Source organism: Ruditapes philippinarum, unplaced genomic scaffold (genome assembly GCF_026571515.1).
Source record: "Ruditapes philippinarum isolate M1 unplaced genomic scaffold, ASM2657151v2 ctg1696_1_1_1_1, whole genome shotgun sequence".
In the NCBI taxonomy this organism is placed as follows: Eukaryota; Metazoa; Mollusca; class Bivalvia; order Venerida; family Veneridae; genus Ruditapes; species Ruditapes philippinarum.
Genome location: NW_026865136.1, coordinates 102,038 through 119,015, shown reverse-complemented (window position 1 = coordinate 119,015; position 16,978 = coordinate 102,038). Strand labels below are relative to the sequence as shown.

Genomic DNA, 16,978 nt, shown 5'->3' with positions numbered 1-16,978 from the left:
ATCATGATATAATTAGGAAATAGATATCAATTCTGAGTGCATTGTTGTAGAATAATGCACGGTTTGAGTTCAAATGCGGAGTAATATAATCACGAAGGCCGATAGGCCTGAGTGATTAATTACAAAGCATTTGAACGAAAAACGTGCATTATTATACAATAATGCACGAAGAATTAATATCTATTTCCATTCTAACACGTCAAGAAAAAATATAATTATTATTATAAAGTTGGACTTTATGTTTGGCGGTTAAATTTGTTTTCGCCTCAGAGTTTCCAATAGAAACGTTCTTTAAAGGCCGTTCCAGTGGGTTGAAAAAAAAACTGTCGTTAAATCTACCGTGTGTAGAAACATTTTGAGAATAACGAATTTTGAAAACGTTGATAAAACTTTGTTTGTTTATTTTATTTCAGTCTATAATTTTCCAAGCGAAATACAAATCATTAAAAGTGAAATAAATGTAAAACTTAACTCGTCTGCGACGTTAAAATAGCGAACTTGATTTTGATTGTTTTGCACGTGCTGTTTGGCGCTACATTGTGACGTCACGTAAACAACACTTTAAACGTCTGTACAGCGTTAACGACTGAATTAAAGATATAAGTGTTCGGATTTATTTTCTTAGTTAGACCATTTTCTTTCATTCTAGATAGTTTTCACAACAAAATTCGACAAAAAATTGTTTTTATTTATCAGATTTTTCAAACAAAATGGCGCCCTCAATGTGATAATACACAGGGAGATAATAAGAACGGCGAGTGCATTGTTGCAGAATAATGCACGCTTCGGGTCTTCTTTGTTTATATAGAAAAATTTCCGATAGTGTTAGAATTATCATTTTGTTCTTACTTTTACAATAATCTTTAAAGTAAATTATAACTTTTCTCATACAAGTAGATAGGATACTAGTATAATGTAAGAATGATATAACTTTAAAATGTAAATTACATATTTATTTACTCAGGCAGACTCGCGGCAGAGTCTTAAGTCTTATTTTTCTGATATAGCTGGGAGATAATGTCCTTTTTATAATTCTAAGAGGATATTTTTGCGTTTGCGTGAATATGGAATATATTTTCACGAAACATGATAAAATGCCACATATTTTCACGAGCCGGTACGGCGAGCGAAAATATGTGGCAATTTTATCATGTTGAGTGAAAATATATACCATATTTCACGAAAAAACGAAAAAAAATAACCTTTTTAATTTATTTCATTATCAAAGAAAATGGTAACGAATCCCCTTGCTTGCTACCAACTGCAAGTGTACAGCGCGTTGTAATTTATGCGTAAGCACGCGCTGTTTGGCGCTACGCTGTGACGTCATGTAAACAACTCTTTAAACGTCTGTACAGCATTAATTACTGAATTAAAGATATTGGTGTTCGGATTAATTTTTTTAGTTAGACCATTTTCTATCATGCTAGATAGTTTTCAAAACAATATTCAAGAAAAAGTTGTTTTGTATTTATCAGATTTTTCAAACGAAACGGCGAAAGAAGTCCCTTAAAATAAATATAAGTTTTGACTCCGCCCACTTTCATATTTATTTTTCATATTCATTTTTAAAAAATATGAAATATAAAATTATTTGACTGATATAGCGCCATATTTCATTGGTAAAATTAAATTAAAACTTAATATTCATCAAAATATACATAATTTTCTTCGTTTTTCTGTAAACTTATAATTTATGCGTTCTCCTTTCAGATTTGAAAACAAAGTATTATTTTAATTTCCTTATTTATTAAAAATGAAGAAATTTTATTTACCTTTCAAATCAGTGTGCCGGATTTAATATTGAGTATCCACAAAAAAGGGAAAGAGAGAAAAAACATCCGACTAGGTAAGCGATAAAAGGAATATTAATTTATGTCATGGCTTGTCAAACGTTCGATCAGATATTATCGTATTGAGAATTAAAATCGATTTAAGACATGTGCACCATTGTTCACTCATTTTGATAGACTATAATATCATTCTGTGTTTTGTTTATAACAGTCGTTTTTGTTACTTTATCTTATTTCAAAAAAAGTATTTTATAGACAAACTGTCTGAATTAAAATATAATGCATATACATTTATCTGACATTAATGAAACAGGGATAAAACTTAACTTCTGGAATGAAAGGTCATAAAATTTCGGGGATCGAAATTACATTTTGTTGACTTTGTAGTTATAAAAGGTATTAGATGCATAATTGACAATGGTTTAAAGTTATCTTAAGTTTAACAGTATTGACAATGTACTACATTTATATTTATGAAAAAATACAAAAATATACCAAATTCAAGGTTACAATCTTGTTTGAAAAATAATAACAGTGTATAAAGCTATATCCAATGAAATAATTTTATTTTATAATATTTAAAAACATATGTATTGTTTCATAATCTTATGGTCGATCTTTGAGAGAGTTGTAATTCTTAATGTAAACTGTTTCTGTTGTTAAACTGGTATTACATGTAAGGAATATCTTATGAAATATTTATATAAAATCTAAGAACATTAAAATTATAGTGTTTCCTTCATCTTAAGGTCGATTCTCAAAAATTGCAACATAGAATGTAATTTAACACACATAAACACTGTATGTAAAAAGACTAAAACGTTCAGGACCAAAATATTATGCTGTTATTTAAATAGGGGTTCACTGTTAAGCAATGATTTAGGACATGCGCCTTTCGCTAACTAACAATTTCATTCGTACTGTTATTTTTGGAGTATTCTGATTCAAAATTCAAACAATGATTTTCGCAGTAGATACTTATTGTTTTTTTTATCAGAAATTGATAATGTCAGTTAAAACGTTGTTAGATTAGATAGAGACAGGCATGGAAAGGTGTGTTGCTATGGTATTGTTTTTGGTGCTTGAACTAATTTGAAATATTTTAATGTTTTTGTCCTTACTGAAATTCTTTAGTGACTAGTTTTTGAATTTTGTACTAGGAATGTCAACATACACACTTTTTCAAAACATTATTTTTCTAATGTTAGATGTATAAAGAAACGAAATAAAGAGATTTTTAATGGTAAATAAAATGTTTTATTTTGATAACATAAATAGTTAGTGGTTAGTGTTCAAAGATATTCATATCAGTGTTGAATACCATTGATCTTGGTAAGGAAAGCATATTAAAACAGAGAACAACTGAGCCTTGAATAACATCTGAAATTTATATAATATTAAAACAAAAGATTCTTACTGTTTGAAAATGTGGTTGAAATGAAGTATTTTCTTGTTATTGTAAATTAAGAAATAATGTTCAATGAGAAGTAAAACGTGCTAAGTCTACGTTTTTTAGCAATTTGTAAAAACTTTAAATAATCCAAATTCCTTGTGACAACATTTATAACATTTAGGATATAAATTTAAAACTAAATGAAATGAAAATATTGTTTTTAAAATTAAAAGACAAAACTGTGACACTGTCAAAGTCCTTTAAAAACTTCTTGATTCGTAACCATCTTCTAGCAAATTGTGTGCCTTTACTCACAAGCTTGGTCAAATATATAAAATGCATACACTGAAGTTGTTTATAATGTAATTTATATAAGTGCATGACTGTATATAATAACATAACATAATGGAATTTCCAAAGATTAAAAACTGAAAGAATTGGTACAGTTGTTAAGCAATCATCAGAGGCACTAATTTTGTTTGACTTTTCATGAACATATCAAATTTAACCAATCAGTTGGCTATTCATGGGTGTCGAATATTTAGATAAGATAAAGATGGCTGTTTTGAAGTGAAAGACTGTGCAGGTTCAGATTTGATCTTAACTGCTACCATCTTATCAGCGAGATTTTCTTGAATCGTCTGATACTTCTTCACTTGATACAGCTAGCTGTTTCACCACTGTTTGGCTTCCTTGGGCTTCCTGTATGTAATAACTTTTTTAAATTTTCTTTCGAAATACTCTTTTTTTAATTATCATGTTGAAAACAATCTCCTCAACTGAAAATTACGCACTGTAAAGCACATTTTATCACTCAATGTTTAAACATAATCACACGGAATAAATCCCAACATCGATATTGTTTTACATAACGAAATGCAAGAAAATGATAACGGTTACACAACACTTGGAAGAAAAGTAATCCTTCGGAAGCATTTAAAAACAGCACATTTGACTCGATTTGATTGCAATTGAGTCTGTGAAAGAGTACACTGCCCCCAGCCCCGACTTGAGCGGTACTCAATACAAGATTAACGAGGCGTAAAAGTCTTTTTGAAGTCGTCTTGAAAGTGTTTACATCATCTTTCAAATATAAGCAATATATATATAATTAACATCAAACCACACCTTTCAATTTTTTTTAAATGTTTACCTCTTACATGTCTTAAGGAGCGAGTGCGACGTAGTGATATGAGGCTGCTGACTTGAAATCAATTTCCCCTATTCAAGCTTAACAGCTGGAATTTCGTTGTTTCTGTTCGTTCTAGTCGTTGCAATTAACTCAAACAAAAATAAATTATATTCACATTCAATAAACAGTGTATAAGAAAATTGCACATTTAATGTAACAACAAAAGCGTGTATTAAGCTGTGTTAAGAAAAAAAAGATATGCAACTTAATTATTCTTGCATACCGAGATAAAAACATTCATTACCGGATAATAGCTCACGCTGAACATTGTTTAAAGTTTGATATATGCGTGAAATATGACGGCATGTAAAAATATTTTACTTCAATCACGTCTTCGGAAGTTTCAATGAAGTATTCTTGCATAAAAACTGGGCGGGAAGGTATAGAAAACATGCATTTATTAAAGGATAGCATCACGTTATCACGAGCGGTTATTGCATGTTTTTAAATTTGTGTGGAAAGCATGACAGATAAGACACTGAAATGCCGGATTACCGAAAAAGATGAATTCTGTTACCCAAGACTATCAATTTTGCACCTTTCTGCAGAAGCGCTTCAGGATCGGGTGTTTTAATGCGTCCTTGTGCTTCTGCAAATGTAAATGAACTGAAAAATGTGCATTAACCCATTGTTTAAACAAATTTCAAATGACATCTCACCAGCACATGAGAGGCATGACCAAAACGCAGGTTTATTCGCCCTTTCTCCTGCATTAATTCCTCGGCTTAAATCTCTCGACCTACTAGCTCGGGGGTTAAACGCGTCCTCGTGTTACTGTAAAATGGCCGTTGACCCTCTATAAGTATGTCAAGGCACATGATAGTAATTAGTAAATGTTTTAAACGATATTTTTATCTGATCATTGTGTTGTTGAATTTAGCTTAAAATGTAATATGAATTTAAATACTATTCATACGGTAGAAGATGATAAAAATGAAAAAGGTGTTCCTTTCATGTATAAATGGGACAACAATAAGAAAGAAGAATATATTAATATTATGTCAAGTAGTAATGTTGAAGAAGATCTTAAAACTATTTTCCAAGATATTATAATTGCAGAAAATAGTTCGCATATAAATGATAGTTTGAAAAAACTTTGTAATGTTTTAGACGATATTTTCTCCCCTTTGTTGAAAAAGAGAATAAATTCAAACCCAAAAAAGCCTACCAATATAAATGTGCCTTATTTTGATGGAGAGTGTAAAAATTTGAAACAGAATTATTATAGATGTTTAAATATGTTCAAAAATTATTCATGTGATGAAAATAGGGTAGCTATGGTAAAGGCCAGGGGTGAATATAAAAAAACTGATAGAAAAAAGAAATTCCTTTATGACAAAGATCAGTCTATAAAACTTGAAAATGAACGTATTTTGAATGCTAAAGCATACTGGAAGATGCTCAGAGGTACTGTTGTAAATAAATGTTATAATTGTAGTTTGTCATCGAATGATTGTCATAGTTATTTTAAAGCTATAAATGATCCTGTTTCAGTTTTTAATCAACCAGATGAAGATGTTTTATATTTTAATAAAAGGTACTTGGATGGGGAATTAAATATTATGTTTTCTGAGTTAAATATACCATTTAGTAACCTGGAAATAATAAAAGCATGTAAAAACTTAAACTCTGGGCAATCAGCAGGTTCCGACTACTTATTAAATGAATTTTTTAAATACGGTTCCTGTTCATCTCATTTTGTTAATATTTTAAATAATCTTTTTAATAAAGTATTTGATTTAGGTTACTTTCCGGAACAATGGACCGAAGGCTTTATAGTACCGCTTCATAAAAAGGGTGACATTAATGACCCAAGTAACTATAGAGGAATAACTTTACTAAGTTCTTTTGGTAAATTAGTTACAAAAATTTTAAATGATAGATTAAATACTTGGGCAGAAAATATCACGTTTACATTGAAGCTCAGTCCGGTTTTAGACAACAAATGGGAACCATAGATAACATTTTTGTTTTGCACGGCCTTATTACGTATATGTTGAATAACAATAAGAAACTATATGCTGCGTTTGTTGATTTTACTAAGGCTTTTGACTATTTAGTTATTTAGATATTATATGGTTTAAATTAATTAAATATGGTGTAAGAGGTAAAATGTTAGACGTTATTAAATCAATGTACGAAAGTGTAAGATCCAGAATAAAATATCAAAATGTTTTGAGTGAAGAATTTTCATGTGTGTTAGGCGCCCCCCAAGGAGAGTCTTTATCACCTTTTTTGTTCGCCATGTATCTTAATGACATAGAAGACTATTTTATTATGAATAAGTTTGAAGGAGTTAATTTAGGTTTCTTAAAATTGTTTTTAATTTTATATGCAGATGATATCGTTATTATATCTGAAACAGAAGAAAGGTTTATAAAGGTTTATTGTTACTGGAGAATTATTGTGATAAGCGGAGATTAACTGTAAATATCAAGAAAACTAAAATAATGATTTTCAGAAAAGGCAGACTTAGACATAACATTTCATTCGTATATAAAGGAGAAAATTTAGAGATTGCCGAAAAATTTACTTATTTAGGAGTAGTCTTTACAACTGGTGGATCTTTCAATACTTCTTTTGAAACATTATCTGGTCAGGCTTTGAAGGCATTATATAAATTACAACTAGATTTGATTAAATTCCCATGTATAACTGTGAAACATAAACTAGACCTTTTTGATAAATTGATCTCACCAATTTTGAACTATGCTTCAGAGGTAAGCGGTATATATGATTGTTGTAAATTAGAAAAAGTGCATTTAAATTTTTGTAACAAAATGTTAGGCGTCAGATTACAAACTCAGAACAATTTTATTTATGGAGAATTAGGTAGAACAAATTTGAAATGCAGAAGAATTGTAAGTGTAATAAAATACTGGCTTCAAATTATACAGCTTGAAGATATAAAATATGTTAAAATAGTTTATGATTTATTGTACAGAGAGTTACAGGTAAGACCTAACAAAAAAAAAACATGGGTTAGAAGTGTTAAAGATTTATTACAGTCGCTTGGTTTTAATGATGTATGGTTATCTCAAGGCGTAGGCAATGTAGATGTATTTATTAGTTTAGTAAAACAAAGAGTAAATGATGTTTTTATCCAAAATTGGTTTTCAGAAATAAATAACTCAACTAGAGCTCGTACATATGTAATGTTTGCAGATTTTAAATTTCAAAAGTACCTCAACTGTATTAATATTGAAAAATTTAGAATTGCTCTGTCCCGGCTAAGAGTGTCTTCACATAGACTCGAGATTGAAACCGGCAGGTGGAATAAACCTAGTGCTATACCTTTTGATGATAGGAAATGTAAAAATTGTTTTATTCTGGAAGATGAATTTCACTTTATTTTAGAATGTTCTCTATATAATGAATTACGAAAAAATATATAAAAAACACTTTTGGAAAAGACCAAATATACCTAAATTTGTTACATTGATGAATTCAGAAAATGAAATAGAAATTAGAAACTTATCAATGTATATATTTAAAGCTCGATGTGTGAAACACTATTCTTTACAGTTAATCAAAAGTTTGTCCCAAACGCTGTATCACTGTTTCTTACATACACTTATTTTCGTTTTGTTTTGTGATTTACCAGTATATGAATTAAGACATGTTGATAGTATATTCTATTTATAGTTAACGATTTCTGATTGCTAAAAATACTGTGTAACTTAATGATATACGTTTTATTAAATTGTGACATTGACCATTTGATTATATTGTATGCTTTGTTATATGTACTGTGTATGCATGGGCATATTGCCCAAATGTACTGTGAAATAAACTCTTATATTGTAAATACATTTAATGACAAAATACACATGGATAATAATATAAATATAAAAAAACAACAAATACAATGACGAATTAGCAATTTTTACAAACAAGCCACGTGTTTTTTATATTGTTCTATTTAGATCGACACAACCAATATTTCAATAAGGCGTAACAATGTTCTAACTAAAATACATTTTCTAATAATTTGAAATACATTCATAATAATTTGTGGATTATTGTTCCACTCAACATGAAGTGTTTGAGTATTAATGTAATCATGTGGTTTTTATATTTGTACTATAAATGAAAGAGCAAATTTCTGTGATAATATTTGATACTGGGAGATTGTTCATTTTTTAAAAAAAACATGGTAAATCAGGTTGTTTAAGAGGGTCCTTAATTAATGGCACTACATTTTAACTACTGGCTTTTTCATAATGTTATTTTGTATTTCAAGCTTTATTTTAACAGAAAGGATTATCGACTTTAGGAGTAATCTTGATTAAAAATATCCTTAAACTTATAATCTATTGCATCTCATTTGTATTAATGATCAATACACCGTAAAAAGGCTTTATATTATTAGCAAACGATGAAATATTATAAAAACTAATGTTTCTATATCAAATAGTTTTTATCATGATTGTATAAAAGCTGTTGAATTAATATCCATCACACTTTGACAGGTTCTGTTATATCTATATCATTAGTATTTACGTATCTGTTGTTTCTGATGGTACATCTACCATTTGCTCTACAGTTACACCAACATCTCATTCAAGTTCAGGTAAGGTTCATCTGAATTTCCCTGTGTGTCTGAGCCTTCCGCTTCGTTTGACGCTCTTATTTTCGGTTTTATTTGATGAAATGAAATGAATAAAGCTGGCAGACGTTCAAAAGCATTATGAAAGTATTTTTATATTTATCTAACTTATTCAATACATTAATAGGTATAAGGCAAGAGATACTGTTTCTCTAAGAAGATTCAATCATAATTCGATGACCGATTAGGGATAAAACATGTCACAATTCAAGGTAATTGTTGGGATAATCCATTTTTATTATGTATCCGACACGATTTATTATTTATTTCTTAAGAAAGGGCAGGCGTATGTTTCATAAGATTTGAACATGTTATATATTTTAAGAGCATGTTAGATGTGTGTACCTATAGAAATAAGGGCAAAACGTGACATTAGTTGTCATTAAAGTAGCATAATGCAAACAAATAAGTATGTTGACTGTCATGTGGCAGCTGTTAAAGTTGCCCCGAACTTCACTTCAGTGTTGTTATTTTTTTCTGGTCCTTCTGGATCATTGATGCCAGCACTATTAAGTGTAACTATTAAGTATTGAGTACCGCTTAAGCCGGTGCTTTGGGGCGAGGGGGATGTTGCAGTTATTCATTATCCCTCATGTACAGACTCAATCAAACCGAGTCTGCAATTTTCAAGTAATTTTGTTGTCCTCATTTATTTGTAAAATGATTCAGAACTATCTGTTGTTGCATTGTTATACTGTTATTTTTATATTTGTTTATGTAATTGATGCACTTGCCGGTGATATTCAAACCGAAAGTTGAAGTTCTAAAAACATCTCGATTTGATTCGCCGATTTTTAAGTGCAGTTTAATCGTATAAATGCTCTTGATGTCAACAATATGCCCTCCCCAAAAACCAGGGACTCACAGATTCAAACTCTGAAATGGCTGAGCTATTATCATATAGTTACTATTGATAATTGATAGTTTTACAGTAAATTTACAAAAACATCTCCGAACAAGAACGTATTGAAATGTTTAAAAAATTCCGGAGCGATATTGGAAATTTGTCATCGAACGGGTCAAATTACTAGAATATATTCTGTTTAAGTTGATATTCCAAGCAAGCGTTTCACAAATAAAATGTTTACATGTATACGGTAAAGTTGTAACGGTAAAAACAATGCAAAATATTAGCAAAAACATTTACTATCATATGATTGACATAACTTGAACACAATTTGGTATTTATTACCAAATTCCTGCCAGACAGGACTTCCTACTCAGAAAACGCATGCGTCGAAAGGAAGCACATTATTTGAAACTTTGGGTCCACAGCAAATTCATTGCGTACGGAAGCAGGACGCAGTGGTAAAAAATAACTGCTCTGCTATCGGTGAACATTGTTCACTCGTACATACAAGAAATAACTGCATTATCTATATCGCAAAAATTTTCTAATATGTTCCTTCGAGAACAACATTTTTGATAAAGCAACAGCATTTAAAGAAATTTGAGCATTCCAGCTCGCCATTTGATTCAGACATGCATACATAGCACGTGACCTCAGTCTCACTATATATCCTACAACACTTTTCAGAGGCATTAAATGGCCAATGAGACACTCCAATTTGCGTGCATGATTCAAAGCTGGAACGTCGCCATTTGACCTATACTGTGTCTCAGGTAAAGTTTTCAAAGGTAGCTTAAAGCCCTCTTTTATTACCTCCAATACAAAGCCTCTTGCGCCTACTTTTCCAAATAAGAAATATTTTCCCGCAGTTTGCCAACTAGAGATAGAACCTTTGCATTGTTCACTCTCGATCTACTATCAAAAACTGTCTTATCTGACCAATTATTCAATAAAGAAACATGATTTACATAAAATCTACTTATCTGAGACGTTTTAGTTACCTCCGTAGATCTCATCTTACAGTCGGCCTGTCAATGATCTGGTTTCCCACAACGGAAATACAAGCCCGGTTTTCAACCTATCGTCTGACGGTCCGCATGTAGTTGGGCTCGATAGATCTTCCTTTCATCATCCGAGTGTTTGGCTAGCGGGTGTGCCTCGTATCCATTTACAACCCTCCAGAGTCAGCCAACTTACTGTCAGTGAGCTTTTGACGGTAAATAAGAGTCATCATACCTTCGACGACTTTCTGCCGAACTGCTTCTGCTTTTGACGACCCCTCAGCTGCCATGTCACTAAAATGACCCTCTGCTTCACGTAGACTGCCAAACACTTTGAAAGTAATCTTTCTTTCTTTCGAAATTGATAATTGTCATTGAAAACAAAGCTTTGTTGAAATTTCATTTGTGCCTCAGCAAGCTGTTTCTGCGTTTCACAAATCTTCGTTTCAAAATCAGCCAACTTATTAGAAACAAAATTCTCATTCCTAGTCAATAATTGATTTTCTTCCATCTCTTAATGCCACATGGTCCGAACAGCTAATCTCAGAAATTGGATTAAACCGACTGAACAATGCGCTATTGTCCGATAGACTGAATTAAACCTACTGTAAAAATTCTTTTTTATACTAACACGATATCGCACGCACAACACGTGCGTATATTCTTTATACGCATCGTTAAGACAATATTTTCACGCTATACTTAAATGAAACGCTCGAAAATGTTATTCTTATCATTTATTTAGCATAAGTAAAATTGTTCATACGTATTTTTAGCAAAAAGGTCTTTTGATTGTCAAATACAACATATTTTCTTTTCATTTCTTTAGCAAATGTGTTTCCAATATTATTGACTATATTTTGTTTTTGTTACTAATAAGAATGAAATCGCACATATTGAAATGAAAGCTGCATTAGAAAATAGATAGGTCGGCCTTGAAACACGGCAAAATGAAAAAGAATGCAGACTTAGTTTGACTTAGCCTAATCATGAATTGAAATGGTAAATGCCAGCTGCATTCTATGCCCACTAGTATGCATTCCTATTATCACGAACCCTTCAATATAAGACAGAAACATAGGTTACAGACAGAAGATACATATAAAAAACAGACAACATATCCTAAGTGTGATTAAACTGTATTCATGTAGAAATACTAGACAAACCATCTAGTAAAAGATTGAATTGATGAAACTGTTAATAACACAATCACAATATAATGTTGAAATGTTTGAGCAATTATTTAGTACTGTTTTTGAACAAAACAAATGATTAAATTGTTATTTCTACAGGGTGTACAAACTTCAATTATTGCATTAATACTGCTCACACAGGTTTGCAATAATGGAAAGCATATCTTATTAAATCAGGCAAGAATCCTATTTGAATTTTCTTAAAATCACCCAACTGAACTGACAGTAAAAGAGTTTAAGAGAAAAGTAATGTTTCAATATTCTGACGATTTTTAAGATATTGCATTATGAAAACGGAATCATTCTCCTGTTTGTACTGGCACACAAATATGAATCTTTAAGTAGTAAGTACACCATGAAATAAATAAATAAACATTTTTATAATATTCATGAAAACAAATACATAATATATACTGATGTTTATTACGATGAAGTGCAAACAAATCAATATTTCTGAAATACAACAATACAAAATAATTACAGTTTAATAGATTAATTAAATTTAAATGTAGTTCATCTCCGTGTATGACATTGAATTTAAGGTAACAGAATAAAACAAAACAATACATATATATTTACCGACCATGCTTTGACAATTTGAAGTGATCAGAATATTGATCAGCTTGTCATTTAAACCATTCTTAGCCTTCTTGTAAAAGCCAAAGGACACTTACATGCTTTACACTCTATATAATAATATACAAGAGCGATCAGTAATACAGTTATCACATGTGTCGCCTCATGATAGCCTATAGCATGCTGCAGCTACTGTGTAGAAGACACGAACAATTATTTACAGGGCATTAACAGGGCAAAACGCTTTTTTCATTCAAGGGCCATAACTTGGCCAAAAATCGTTTCAACGGAAAACACATTTAATATGCGCAAGTACTCGTCCTGTAAAATTTCATTTAAAATTGTATAAATAGTATAAGAGGAGTAGTCCAAAATAAACCTTTGTAAACACCTTTTTTAATCAAGGACCATAACTTGGCCGAATTCATTCAAGCGGAAATACCGTGTAGTATGCTCAAGAACTTGAGCTACCAATCAATCCTGAAAAGTTTCATCGATGGTATTATAGGAGTAGTTCGTACTAACTTTATAAATAATAATAACAATTAAACGTATCTCTGACAAAAATCATTGAACTAAAACAAGCCGCTGATATGCACAATAAGACTTTTAACTGGTCATTCTTGTAAAGTTTAGATGAAATTACACAAGTTGTTTCTGAGAAGTAGTCCGGACAACCTTCTATGTAGCTGGCAACACAAAAACTCTCCTAATGCAATGTATAGAACAGAACCAACAACCAGAAGGAGTATTTCTTGATTTTCCGTTTTTGCAACAACACATTATTGGAATTTAATATACTTTTATTTCAGTAAATGTTTTTTCTACTTTAGTATAAAATCAATTTTATTTTACAACTGACAGTTCAAATTGACTTAAAATGGTTACAATAACTGCTTTTAATAACACATACAAAATACACGGAAACATAAAACAAAATATTATTTTGATCAACCGTGACTCTCTTAAATACAAAGATAACATTTTGTGACCTTACATTATCTTGCTGCTTTTTTACGAATGTTAAATGACGTGAACTTTTGGTCTAATGGTCTGCACATTTTTATCTTTATCTAAACATGTTTCTTAGAAACAAATTAATGGTATGATTTAGGCTTGGCACATATATAGCAGGAGCTATCTGCCGACAAAAAATAAAACCAACAATAGTGCATCCAAAACAACAAAAACAACAACATAACCGAAAACACTTTACATACTGAGAAAAACTGTATGAAGGTTGGCAAACGGCTAATATTCGTCAACCTTATGTTTTGCATGCAAACAGAACTTTATTATTTCCAATAAACATTTATTTACAGAAATTTAGCAACTTTTTTCCATTTTTCACTTAGTGAAAAATCTTAAAGGGTATGTCTTATGAAAAAAATTATCAAATATATGCTGTTTCCATAAATTCATGTTAATTTCTCGAAATAGTTGTTACACAATGCGTCATTAAACGAACACGAAAACTGCGGGTGGCCTAAATTCATTGCCGTCATCGTGAAAAACACTTGTTGTGTAGACTTAATTTGAAAAGGTAACTTCATTAATTTGTGAATGTTTGTAAAATTTTGTCAATTTGTATTTCATTAAATTAAGTAAAGCATACAATATAAGTATAAAATAACATTAAATTATTTAATTAATAATGGCATTTCCAAAGAGAAAAATACTCAAAGAATTGATAAAATTGTTATTATAAGTAATCATCAGAGACACTAATGTTGTTTGATTTTTCATTTATATTTCAAATTTAACTTTAATTTATAGCTGTCAGCTGGCTATTTATGTGGTCGAATGTCTAGATAAGATAAAGATGGCTGTTTTGAAGTTACAGACTGTGCAGGTTCCGGAAATGATTTTGTTGTTTGAACTTCACTAGTTCCATCTTGTCTGTGTGTTTCCCTGGAATCATCTGATGCTCCTTCACTTGATTCAGCTAGTTGTTTCGGCGTCGTTTGGCTGCTGGACACTTCCTACATGTAATAACTTTTTTATGATTTTTGTTTTTATTCACCTCTCGCTTTTTTAAAATCGGCAATATACCATAACTTACAGGGCATTTTAGGACCAAAATTTTTAACAAAATTATAAAGAATAACATACTTTTATGAATCTCAAAATCAGAAAATTGTTGTTTTACATAACAAAATGCAAGTTTATTATAACACACAAATATAATAAAATCTTTCTATCGGTGTCATGTATTCCATTACAAGATATCCCAAATAAGCTATAACCTACTATGCCATGAATGATGTATTTATTGAAAGAGTAAGCGCAGAAATGCATACATTAAAAATGCAGAAATATATACAGAAACAAATATTTGTTATTTACACGTTACGATCATTATTTAAATAAAATATCCACATTACACTCTTTACAGTCGTTGTCTGAAAACCAAGATGTTATTAATCAAATTTACCTTACGTTCTTATAAATAAAAGGTAGAGACTTTTAGAAATTTACAAGTATATCTGTTAAGAGTAATGCTCAAAATGAAAAGTGAAAATTGCAGTCTCGGTTTTTGAGAAAGGCTGCAATTAAATAAAATCATAGTTGCGACTCCCACAGACATCACAACGAGTACACAACTAATCCACTTATCGCGACTTGTCCAATATAAGCTTTGCAACTGTTTACGAGTCCAATGAAATTACTGCTAGTCCGATATTGATTATATATGTATTTTTGAACTCTTTAAATGAAAACAAGGCTAGTTGGTGTACAATATTGATTTCATACGGCAGTTTTGAGCCCGGAAAAGTACAACCGAACCCAAACGGAGTGCTAGATAGATTTGATATGGATATTTTCTCTGAAAACGAAAAGAGGGGAAATTGATGTTTTGATCCAATTATGTTTTATATTGGGAGAGTACTTGGTGCAGATGCTGTATGTATATTGGTTACATTATATTTCGTTTGAAATAAAGAATAATAAAGAAATCAATGCAAATGAATGGTGCAAATGTAACCTTAAGGGAAACAAAATACTCCTTATATTGTAAGGGAAACAATCAGTATGTTATTTCATTAGTATTTTCCTTTTACAATACATGTGAGGCTGACCTACAGATTTTATATGTATAATGGAAAAATTAAATGCAAACGAATAGTGACTTCAGTAACCGACTTATCGTGGTTTTTTTTAATTTCTGTCCAGCCCATTTTTAGATTATCATTTTTAAGCCTATAAAATTATTAAAAATGTAATAAAGGGGTTCTACATCAATGTTGAAAACATTGGGTGCCTCCTATTGTTTAAATTCAAATATTGTTTGCTGGAAATCTTGAAATTTATGTGTATTGCTCAACCTGAAGAAAACAAAACAATCTAAATACCAATAAAGTCAAATAGAAAGTTGTGGCACAAAAAGATTGTTTTTTTTTTATTTGAAGATCATAATTATCTCGATATGTCCTCGTTTTAATGGAAATAACACATGAGTTTTTTCTGCAAGCATACCTGTGGTGGAGGATAATTTTTTTCCTTACACCATTCTGCAAATGCTTTAGTAACCCTTTTGACAATTGTTTCTTGACTTGGGTCTTCCATTTTGCAGTAAAGTCGTATGATGCACTCTTCAAAAACGTCCGGCAGTACGTAGGAGACCTGCATAGTGTATTAATAACTGCGGTTAAACATAAGTCTTTTGAAATAGATATACAAAGCATGTTAATATTGTTGTGTTTAACATAGAATACCCACATAATGTTTCATAAATATGATTATGATAACACAAACGTATTGGTGAATATGAATATTTTTGTATTGAAGATAAAGTTTTCACGTGGACAAGCGAAGTGTTTCTTATTTTGACCCAAATTAGAAAAAAAAGAATTTAACTTCAATTAGGTTAACAAGCATCTATCAAACTATCTATTTAATAATCATTTTGTTCAGAGGAAAACTTTAAATGCAAATCTGTGACGGTTTTTAGAATATTCGCTTACTTGGTTTTTAGCTAGTTTTATTGGCTCATCTAAGTAGTCTTTTGTATAAAATCGTACTTTTTCCAAAGGGTTTTTATCTTCCATACCATAATTGAACTTTACAATCTGTAATGAAAGCGTTTGTTTGGTTCGGTGTACGGCGCACCAACACAATTTAGGTCATATGTCGTCGAAACAGGAAAGATTATTTTAGCTAACTCCGGGTGTTCAAACATAAGTACCCACCAGGGGTAAAAATCTACACACTTGCTGGAGATGCACAGACTATGGTAATTTGAACCCAATAAGTCGCCTCTTACAAACACGCAGGTATAAATGGTGGCTGCAATTATAATGCCTAAACACCTCAGCTACAAGGGTTTAATAACAACGTTATTTGTTGTAACTGTCCTAATGCTAGAGAACG

General features: G+C 30.8%; 1 protein-coding gene across 2 annotated transcripts in view; it reads right to left on the bottom strand.

Annotated features, from left to right (window-relative positions):
* Positions 1-16,978, bottom strand: part of LOC132727963 (deoxynucleoside triphosphate triphosphohydrolase SAMHD1-like) — a 71,408-nt gene that overhangs the window by 29,813 nt on the left and 24,617 nt on the right. The window contains exons 13-15 of one of the 2 annotated variants that reach the window (XM_060713567.1): positions 16,573-16,677; positions 16,085-16,231; positions 13,116-14,589 (exon numbers count right to left, since the gene is read on the bottom strand). In XM_060713567.1, coding sequence (XP_060569550.1) covers positions 14,395-14,589; positions 16,085-16,231; positions 16,573-16,677 — 447 coding nt within the window. In that variant the 3' untranslated portion in view covers positions 13,116-14,394. Of the gene's footprint in view, positions 1-13,115; positions 14,590-16,084; positions 16,232-16,572; positions 16,678-16,978 lie in introns of those variants that run through there. The other variant, XM_060713566.1, reaches the window with a different exon arrangement.